General features: G+C 31.7%; 1 protein-coding gene across 1 annotated transcript; it reads left to right on the top strand.

Annotated features, from left to right (window-relative positions):
- Positions 1-2552: 2552 nt before the first annotated feature.
- On the top strand, positions 2553-3854 carry LOC120121536 (cyclin-D1-1-like). Its single transcript, XM_039140871.1, has 5 exons — positions 2553-2898; positions 2972-3058; positions 3154-3460; positions 3555-3682; positions 3753-3854. Exons 1-5 carry the CDS (start codon positions 2608-2610, stop codon positions 3852-3854), a joined length of 915 nt encoding a protein of 304 aa, XP_038996802.1. The 5' UTR covers positions 2553-2607.
- The last annotated feature ends 7650 nt before the right edge of the window (positions 3855-11504 follow it).

Raw genomic sequence — 11504 nt, 5'->3', positions numbered from 1 at the left:
AGTATCTCGTTGCGATTTTTTATTATCGCATTGCGATAGTAAGTATCGCATTGCGATTTTCCCAATTCGCGTTGCGATTTACTTATTCGCATTGCGATTTTCCCAATTCGCGTTGCGATTTACTTATTCGCATTGCGAATTGGGAAAATCGCAACGATACTGTAGACCATCGCAACGCGATTTTCAACTATCGCATTGCGAAAATGCAACGCGAATTTGCGATAATAGAGATCGCGTTGCGAATTAGCGATAATGGAGATCGCGTTGCGAATTAGCGATCGCATTGCGATTTTGTTGGTCATTTTGGCAAATCCAGAAAAAGTTGATTAAAATCGTATATTATATGGGATTTTTGGTCACTGAGGTTATTTTCTCTAAAATATAACAGTCTAAAATCATGGCAAAATTAGCGTGGGATAATTATTTGGGCTTATATGGTACTTCATAAATTAAGAGATATAAGATAATTGCTACACTGGAGTTAAAACTCATCATATTTTCTGATGAGTTTTCTTGAAAATTATTTTTTTTATTGGTTCACGGTGAATAATATACCATAGACCAAATATTTATAGTTTTTAATTTAATTTATTGGCAGGGCAAGTTCCAAATAAATTATTATTTATTATTTAATTTTGCTGTTGGAGATTCTTTTATAACCTTTTTAAAAATAAAGAAAATATCATCATTAATATAATAATTAATGCATCAAATTTCAATTAACTCGAGTATTAATGACCACACGCATGCCTACAATAGCAAATGTTTCAATAAATTGAATTAAAAAGTGGAAATATGCATGTAATTACGTAATATGCAATAATCTACTGCATTAATTATTGTATCAATGAAGCATTAACGCAAGATTGCATTTCTTATTGTACTAATGAAACATTAATACGGGAAAAGTTGGAAATCTGCGTGTAGTTTTTCATTTGCGAGTTAATTGAAATACGCTGCATTAATTATTATATTAAAAAAATTATAAAAAATCAGTTACGGTAAATATAACGAGTTTTAATAAAATAATATTCGTTGTCGTACTTTATGACGAATTTCACCTAGTCCATATACATCAGTTCAGTTCTTTATTGGCAAGGTCTAATTTGATCAAATTTACTAACTTCTTTTTTGGAAAATAAAAGTTTGGTTTTGTTAGTTTAAATCCGTTTATATTTCTAAATAGTTAATTTATATTTACTTAATTTTGATTTTGTTCACATTATTTTTATTTTTATATATAGTTTAAATTTCAAATAATTGAATTTTTCATTCATGAAAAAGTAAAAATATATATATATGAATATATAAAAATTTATGTGAAATAAGTTGTATAAATTTATTGTTTCAGTATTTTAATTTAATCGAATTTAATAATTGTAATTTTTAAATTTTAGAAATTCAGTCTTAATACAATGAAATTTACTAAGCTAAATTATGCTAATTTCAAAATCTTAGAAATTCAGTCTTAATACAATGAAATTTACTAAGCTAAATTATGCTAATTTCAAAATCTTACAAGACAAATATATAATCACATATGTTAAGTCATCTTATGATTTTCACATAAAATTAAAACAATATAGGTTTATGAGATTTCGAAACTGGGAAAAATAAAGTGCAATAACTGCAACAAAGATAAGAGAACGTCAAGAATTACAGATGATAAAGATGTTGCAGGGAAAGTACCCAAAATATAGTAATGTGAAATCATTATGGGTAAAGTACACAAATGATCATCGACTATACGATATTTTTTATTGAGTATCTCGATTATTAAAAGTTATAAAATGGTATGCACTATAGAATGTTTTTTTGTTGAGTCCTCCTATTGTTAAAAGTTATAAAATAGTAACATGATTATTATGTTTCAAACTCGTCATTTTTTGTTAAAAATTTTATGGATGTCTGAATTGGACGTTAACCCAGTGATTGTGATATGATAAAATTATATCTTAATTATGTCTATGGATATCGTCGTTGCTTTCAAGCATTAACTTGACGACATAATGTAAAGAGAGAGCCAATCTACAAAATATAACTTAAATGATTATAGGATCATATTTTATCATATCTTAGTCAACAAGTTAATGTTTAGCTCAACGATCATTAATTTTTTATGAAAAAGATGAGTTTGAAACATATGAATAGTTGAATGATTATTTTGTAACTTTTAACTGTTACATAACTCAACAAAGCATTGCACTATAGTCGAGTAACAATTTTTAACTTTTACTAGTCAAAGATTCAACAAAACAACAATTATAAAGTCAGGTGATGAATTTAGGGTGTGAAATTAGATAATAATAGAAAATAAAAAATATAAAGGAATTTGAAATTAGATACCAAGCAAATAGTGAAAACAAGTAATCATTGGTCTGCCAAATATTCGAGGACCAGCCCTTGGCCCTACTCTATTTGGATCAACTCCATACGAAGTTTCATGCACAACTCTCCCAACGGTCCCTCTTAGATCCTCATATACCACCACTTACACATATTTATACACATCCGAAAGCAACCTTTGTTCCAGTTCAGAAAATCTGATAAACTATTACTTGGAAAGAGAAGTTTTCTGTTGATTCACCACCACAAACAAAATTTCCAATGGCGGTGTCCCTAAACCATCCAATCCTTCCTAATTTGTATTGCGATGAAGCAGCAAATGATGTTGTCTCCTGGGAAGCCGATGAAGTTAATGAAAGAGATGAACTTGTTACTACTTTTTCATCTTTAGATTCAAACCATAGTTTCGTCGACTATGGCAATGATTCTTTAAGTAATTTGTTTGATTCCGAGGTCGGAATGCTGGAATCCAAGGTTCTTTCATCAAGGTTCCATGATCTTCCTAATGATATTGTTAGAGCTCGTCAAGAAGCAATCCAATGGATGTTAAAGGTACCACGTACAACACCCTGTTTTTTTTGTTTTTTTATTATTGTCATGATGCATATGTTTGAACAAATTTCAGGTTCACTGTTTCTACAGGTTTAGGCCTGAAACTGCATATCTTTCCATCAACTACATGGATAGATTCCTTTCGGCTCGAGCTTTACCGGTATTTTTGTTTGCTCGAATTGAGTTTAAAAAGAGTTTGAGAAGTACTTTCTAATCCGCTGATTTGGTTGGTATTTTCTGTACGTTGATGTTTAGCAAGGGAAAGGTTGGCCAATGCAGCTTTTATCAGTATCATGCTTTTCTCTAGCAGCAAAGATGGAGGAAACAAGCGTTCCCTTTCTGCTAGACTTGCAAATAATAAAACCTAGATTCTTGTTTAAGCCCAAAACAGTCCAAAGAATGGAGCTTGTAGTGATGAAAACTCTGAAATGGCGATTGCGAACCATTACTCCTTTCGATTTTGTACATTGTTTCATCGCAAAGGTTTCAAAGACCCAACGACAAAACAGCCTTTGTAACCTATTTTCTTCCGCCTCTGATCTCATTATCAATACATGTAAAGGTGAATTCCATGTCAGCTGCCTAAAGGATTATTTTTCCCCTGTTTTCTTCCCTTTCCTTTCTCTAAGCATAGTTTTGGCTTATGTTTTTGGCAGCCATTGATTCCTTGAATTATCCTCCATCAGCAATTGCTGCAGCTGTAGCACTATGGCTCACTAATCACAGTGTTGATGATCAGGCATTGGGGAGCTTACATAATAGACTGAACCAAATAAATTACACGGTAAGACCCAATTCAAATATATTTGAAGTTTTAATCAGAAATGGGGAAGTTGTATTAACAATGAATGCAGGAAAAGGTGAAGAAGATTTACAAGGTGATTGAAGGAAAAAGGTGTAGTTTCGAGGTAATGCCAGAAAGTCCCACTGGTGTGCTTGAGGCTGCTCTCCAATGAAACTACTAAGCAGTGCAGAATATTAGATTGGGAATAAAGAATATGATCAATTCAAGCATGTTAAATATGTGTATGGTAGAGCTGGAATTTAATGTTTGATTTATTGATAAAAGAGAAAACCCTAAATACAAGTCGTGATTTGGTTTGTAATTTTCATCGCAGTGTTAACTGGTTTCTTTTGGATGTGTGTTTATTTGCTATGGGAGTCTTATTTTGATTGATGTGGAAACTTTTTCATTTCATAGATGATACCTATTCTAATTTTTTAAAAGGTACGTAGATGCTAATTCGATATATATATATATATATATTATCCTATACAATTTAAGAAAGTATAAAGACTCAAATCAAGAAATTAAATTAATTAATTTTCCGGAATTGAAAAATTGAAAAATTTAATTAATTCATTTTTTTTCCAAAAGTTTGAATACTTCTAACACTTTTTTTTATTTTTAAACAAATAACATATATGTTCCTAAAAAATCAACTTTCATTGATCAATAAAATTCTTATAATAAGGAATCACAAGAATCTCAAAATACGAATCCATAGAATGTTTACATTGATTTATTTTATTTGAATAAAAAATAGGATAAAGTACATGGTCTCAACTACAAGAAATTATTTTATTGAGTTTTTTGACTATTAAAAATTGTAAAATGGTCTGTCAACTATAGATATGTGCTTTGTTTAATCCATTGACTGTTAAAAATTATAAAATGTTCACTTGATTATTTATTATGTCTCAAACTCATTATTTTTTATTAAAAAGTTTAAGCTTAAGTATACAAAATGTACTCACTTATGCTCTTTTTTCAGTTTAGTGTCTATTGTTTATTTTGTTTTAATTTGGTGTCTAACTTTTCATTTCGTTACTCAAAATGGGTCAAACTGTGATGGACCATTAAGTTTGATTGTTAACCTATTAAAAAAGCCACCTGACCTAATTTTTTAATATTAAAAAATAATTTCTGAAAATAAGAAAGTAATTAAAATAGATTAATTGAAAAATGCCCCCACGATCCAAACTTCGTTGAAGAACCCGTCGTTTGCTCTTTGATAAAGGGATGATTTTTGCAGCACTTGATCGTCGTTCATTGATCACGGCTAGCCTATGAAAATGTCGGTGAAAATTCTGTTATGGTCGACCACGAGATGGCTTCGAACTCTTGTTTTATTTCTCGTAACGAATTCTTGTCCGGCCATCGTAGATACTTGGCCATCAAAATAGTGCATATCACATAACAGACGACGAAGATCGATTCACGACACTTCGGGATGGGTAAATCAAACCGTTTCGAGATGAGTCGAAACGATTCTCCCTTCACCAAACGCCATATACAAACCGCCACTATTTGCCTAAACGTGACAATGTTGTCGTCTTCTTAGTTGAGGTCGAAGCAAATGAGCTCGAACGTCGACTTGCTCATCCTAAATGCCTTATTGAATTCATCTTTCGAGTAATCGGGGCTGTCATACTCATCCCACCACAACCTCTAAACCGACCCAAACTCCTTTCCCATCCCGATAACTGAATTCATCGTGGAGCTGGAAATCTTCCTCCTTACACAGTCGTCGGAGTGAATCTCCATCGTGGTTCGAGCTTTTCTCTCGTGGGTTGAATCAAAACTGGGTTTTCCATCGGTAGAACAACAACCATCTTCTTCAAAAGAAAACCTCTGGTTTTGTCACCGATCATGAAGAACATAGTTGTTATCCATTTTTTCCAGGAAAAAGAGTGGAGCGAAAGAGAAAGAAGAAATGAGTATTTGAGCTACAGAGACGAGTGCTGCATTTAAGGAAGAAGAAATTAATTAAAATAGATTAATTAATTTTTTATTTTTAGAAACTATTTTTTAATATTAAAAAATATGCAAGGTGACATTTTTCATGGGTTAACGACTAAATTTAAAGGTCCATCGCGGTTTGACCCATTTTGAGTAACGAAATGAAACGTCAGACATCAAACTGGAACGAAATAAACATTACCCACTAAATTGGAAAAACGTGCATAGGTTGGGTACCTTTTGTGTACTTAAGCCAAAAGTTAACGATCATCTGAGTTAGACGTTAACACGTTGACTGAGATATGATAGTCGTTTGAGATTATGAGATCATATTTTATCATATCTTAATCAGTAAGTTAACGTACACTAAAATATCGTCGAATTTTTAACGGAAAAGGGCGAGGTTGAACCATAATGAATAACCGAGTGACTATTTTATAAATTTTAATAACCAAAGGCTTCAACAAAGTAATTCCCTATAATTAAAAGACCATTATGTAATTTTTAATAGTCAAGGGTCTTAATAAAACAATACCCTACAGCCAAGGAACTATTTATGTATTTTACCCTAATAAATAATATATAATGTAAATAAATTCATTCACTTTGAAGTCTTGAGATATAAACAAAAAATAAAAGCTTATTTTTAATAATTTTTTTTGAAATCAAAACGCTGAATATTATTGCATGGCAAAACTTTCGAGATAATGTTCTGGAAAAAATTAATTCGCGAAATAAAACACTCCCAAGATTAATTGCTCAAATAAGGTGAAATTCACAGTGTTGGCCGTAGGTCGACATGTCTTCTGGGCGACCTACTAGGTCGCCATGTCTTCCCGGCGAGCTATAAGAGATTGCATGTGCCATGCACGTCCCAACACGCTGGGCATCCGAGGCCATCCGACCGAGGTCATCCGAGAGCATACGAGGCCATCCGAACGAGCTATGCGAGGGCATCCGAGGGCAACCGAACGAGCTATGCGAGGGAATCCGAGGGAAGTCGAGCTATGCCCGGAGTGCATGACGACCTACGGCCAACATTGTGTATTCTACCCTATTTGAGCAATTAATCTTGAGAGTGCATTAACTCGTGAATTAATTTCTTTCATAACATTATCTCGAAAGTTTTGCCATTATTGCATACTTAAACAATTAGGAAACTGTTCACAAATATTTAAAAACACAAGGAGATGTAAAACTTCATAAAATAGATCCTCTCGTCCTGTTTTAGTTTTTCGCACCAGGCTATGGTGGGTCGATCCATCGCCTGCCCTCCGCTGCTGCCTGGGTTGCTGGTCGGTGTGGATGTTTTTCAACCCAGTATATCTCTTCCTCTCCTAGCATCTGGTCTGTCGCAAGAAGGTGGGATGTCTTATTTCCTCCTCTTGACACAAAACTAAACATGCAGTAGTCAAAATTATGCGTTCTTTGTTTTGCTTCCCAGATTAACGAACTTATCTCCGATTGGTCTGGTGTTCCCGTTGTTAGTTTTGTTGTTATCTTCCGAGAGTCTCCTCCCAGAACGATGTTTATGAAACCCAGATCCTCGGCTAGTTTTAGCGCATGGATAGCAACAATTGCTTCTGCTGCAAAAGCTGATCAAACCCATAAGGTTTTGACTTCTACATGCACCCATATCCATTCCTTCACTATTTCTGGCTACAACCCCTGACCATGATTATTTTCGTTTTGTTTGAAGCTTGCATCGTAATTCATTTTTATTGAATTTGGAGGAGGCAGAGACCATTTACTTTCTATGATTTGTATGAGGCCTTGGAGTCTGGTATTTGTACTAGTATAATCTTTACATTGGTTGTGGATGATGCTAATAATTTCCTCTCTGCTTGCGTTTTTCCTTCATGTAATTGTCTGTTTCTCGCGTACCATAGTGCCCAAATGCCTGTTAAAATCTCTGCATGTTTGTTTCTTGTGTGGTTTTCGAATACCCAGCTCAACCATTCCTTAAAATTCCATTAATCGCTTTGTTCTGGCCAATTGTAATTCAGTTTAAGCCATGTTTGTCTAGCTAGTGTGCAATCTCGTGTGACATATAGGCCTGATTCGATTTGGCCTACGCACTTTGGGCAGTGGGGATCGTTGAGTATTCTCTTTTGGTATATCCTCTGTTTGGTTGGGATAAAATCATGGCAGAATTTCCAAGCTTGAATTTGAATCTTTCTTTGACAGTTCACTGCCCACAAAGTCTGCTCTGCGCTCTCATTCTCCACGCTTCTTAGTTAAAATTTATACCCGCTTCGAACAGAGTACAGGCCTGTGTGTTCTCCGCTCCAAACTTTTTCATCTTGCTGATAATTTAAAATCAATGATTTATATTTGAGTTAATTTTTTAATATGATGATGGTATCTAATTTTATGTGCGGTTAATGAACTAAATAATAAGACATTGTTAATAATTTATCATTTAATTCAAACTTTTTTCCTAATAAATTTTACTTAATAAAAATGAGTGTTCGGATAATTAAATTGAAATTATGAAACTTACAAATTTTTATTATTAAATTACGATTTTTTTAATTGAAGGAAAAGGAAATATATCAATTTTCCCCATGATATTAAATAACGGAATCTTGTGGGGGACGGGGACATCAAATGGAGAAGGAAATGGTGGCAAAACATTGGGCGAGCAAAATTGGCTCGACTTAAATTTTTTTTCTTTAATTTTGAGTCATTCGAGTCAAGTTATTAAAGTTATTTGAATCAATTCGAATTACAAATTATGTTTTCGAGTCGAGTTGAAATTTTAAATTTTTGAGTTTCTCAAAAAATAAAAAATATGACTAAGTATTTTGATAGTTTAATGATTTAGTCCCTTATTTCATTATTTCTTCAATTTCTCCTTCATTTTAAGTCTATTTTTACCAAATTTGAACCCCATGCTCCTAAACCATATTAGAATGCATATTTACTTTCAATTCCTCTTTTTGATAACAAATTTTTATTTTTCAATTTACTCCTTCAATTTTTCATAATTTCCTTTTTTCTTCAATTCGTAATTTATTTTAAGTCCCTTTTCACAAATTTGAGTCACATGCTCCTAAACCAAAGTAGAATGCATGCGTACTTTCAATTCCTCTTTTTGATAACAAAGTTTTTACTTTTCAATTTAGTCCTTTAGTTTTTGATAATCTCCTTATATCTTCATTTCGTCATTTATTTTAAGTCATTTTCTACCAAATTTGAGTCACATGCTCCTAAACCATAGTAGAATACATGTGTACTTTCAATTTCTCTTTTTGAAAGCAACTTTTTACTTTTCAATTTAGTCCTTTAAGTTTTCATAATCTCCTTATCTCTTCAATTAGTCATTTATTTTAAGTCTGTCTTTTACCAAATTTGAGCCACATGCTCGTAAACCATAGTAGAATACATGTGTATTTTTAATTCCTCTTTTTGATAACAAACTTTTTATTTTTCAATTTAGCCCTTCAATTTTTCATAATCTCCTTATTCCTTCAATTTGTCATTTATTTTAAGTCTGTTTTTTTACCAAATTTAAACCACATTTTCATATATCACAATAGAATACCAATTTAACTTCAATTGTTATTGTTTCACTATAGATGTACTCTCTCTTTTATTTAGTCCCTTAACTTTTCATTTTACTCAATTTGATCTTGTGACAACAATTGTTTGCAAATTCTTTCTTCCCATCAATTCCTTGACTTATTTATAATCTCATCAATATTTTACCCTCAAAATACTTTTTTTTTTAAAATATAATATCATGAATATATTTCATAATTTTAGATTGTATTTGATATATTAAATAACATTATAATATGAAAGAATATATATATAAAGTCAAAAAATTGGAACAAATCATTGTCATAATACTATAAATAATTATAATAAAATTAGTATAGAAAATCGAATAAATCGGCTCGATTCGAAAAAAATTCAAGTTAAATTCGAGTTGTAAAATATGACTCGTCAACTCGAATAACTCAAAATGTTTTTACTTGACTCGATTCAATCGAATGCTTACCCCTAGAAAAACACTCGAGTTAGGAAGGATCATTGGTACACAAAAGTAAAGCAAAGCTCTTTACATTTTCAATGTAGTCCTAGGCTATATATGTTCTATGTTCCTCATGGGGTGAGGCCCACAGCTCCTATTTTATGAATGTGATAAAGGAAGCTTCTCTTCTCCTCGTGTTTGAATTTTGATGAGAACACATAACCTTAACAACTAGTGTTTTATATAAATGTATTTAGATTAAGGGACAGATACAATATATGTAAAAAAAACATCAAACTTTCATAATTTAATTATGTCTCAAGTCACTGTTAATTGTGAAATTATTGAATTTTTTTTTATCTTTTATCTTTTTAGTTATTTAAAATTATTGAAAGTAGTTATTTTGTTTAGTTATTTAACTTTACTATTTTTTATTTAATTATTTTTAAAGATCTTTTAAATTTAGAATTGGTTAAATTAAAACCTAGATCTTTTAATTTTTTATAATTTAATTAATTTTAAAATCGTATTCGTTCCAAAACTAAACAATTTATCCCTTTATAGATTCTAAGTCTATGTCTGATTAGATTGTGGTCTAAATTTTGTCCTTAATGTTCAACATAAATCGATAATAATATTAAGCACAACTACAATCTTATCTTTTTCTATCCTCGGTAATAACGAATTTGGAAGGATTTTTTTAAGTATTTTTCTTATTCCAAAGTTCTAGGTTCTCTAAGATTTGTGCCTTAACTAGCCTATATATACATGAGAAGAAATAATTGAAAGGTTAAGACCTTTTGATGAAGAGTTAAGACCTTTTGACAAAGATATTTGTTTAAAGGCTAAGAGGTATAATTGAATGGATGACGTCACATTGATCCTTCAGGTGGCCCAGGATTGAATCAAGACTTAAAGTGAATTTTACATTTTTAGAGTCGCCATCAACCCTTTTAGATTAAGTAAGTTAGGATACCAAAATTTTACCTTTTACCAGATCTACTTCTTACCAAAGATTCACTTGTAAGGGTCCATGAGTCGATTATGTCTAGGGAAAGATGAGCATCCTCACATTGTTCATTCGGTACCAACATGGTTATGAGTTGTCTTAATAGAGAAAATTTAAGTCAGAGCCAAAATTTAAATAGAATATCCAAATTATTTACCTTTAGATTTTGTTATCATAAAATACAATATATCAAGAATTTTAAAAAGGAAATATTGAGTCTAATCCTTAAAAAATTTCGTATTTTATTGCTCTTAATCTTCGAATTACAATACCTTCGGCAACTTTCTTTTTCTCTCCTTTTAACATCCAGATCCGATTCGACCCAAAATTCAAAAAAGTTAAATATTGCACAGAACCAATGAAGTGGCTAACTCAAAAAATTTCTTTTAAAACAAATCTAAATCATCATCAAATCAAATCATAAAAATAAATATATGCATTAATCATAATTTTAATTTTACATCATTTACAAAATAGGTGCTCCAAATAGTATACTTCAAAATACATAAGCTTATAAAAATAGAGTTTACGACTCGAATACAAATAAAGTCATTGTAAAGTACATATCCACTAAAAATATTTAAGACGTACTCTGATCACTAGATCCACGCTAGATACACGAACTTGTGATAGCTTATCGTTTGGTTTTCTTTAGAACCTATGGATAGAAACACATTCTGAATGCTAAGCTCACAAGTCCATTGTCACACAAATAACTCTACTATACTATATGCATTCATTACATTAGTATGCATACAAGTAGAGTCATGACCATACAAGTACATTATCACACAAACATGGGTAAGCATCATGTTGTAGTCGGAGGGTCACTTAGCATCTCGAGGCTCACTTCATTTATCCTACCCAAGGTACCC

This window comes from Hibiscus syriacus, unplaced genomic scaffold (assembly GCF_006381635.1).
Source record: "Hibiscus syriacus cultivar Baekdansim isolate YM2019G1 unplaced genomic scaffold, ASM638163v2 tig00110377_pilon, whole genome shotgun sequence".
Classification (NCBI taxonomy): Eukaryota; Viridiplantae; Streptophyta; class Magnoliopsida; order Malvales; family Malvaceae; genus Hibiscus; species Hibiscus syriacus.
Note: the sequence above shows the minus strand (reverse complement) of the source record. Positions and strands in the feature narration are given on the sequence as shown.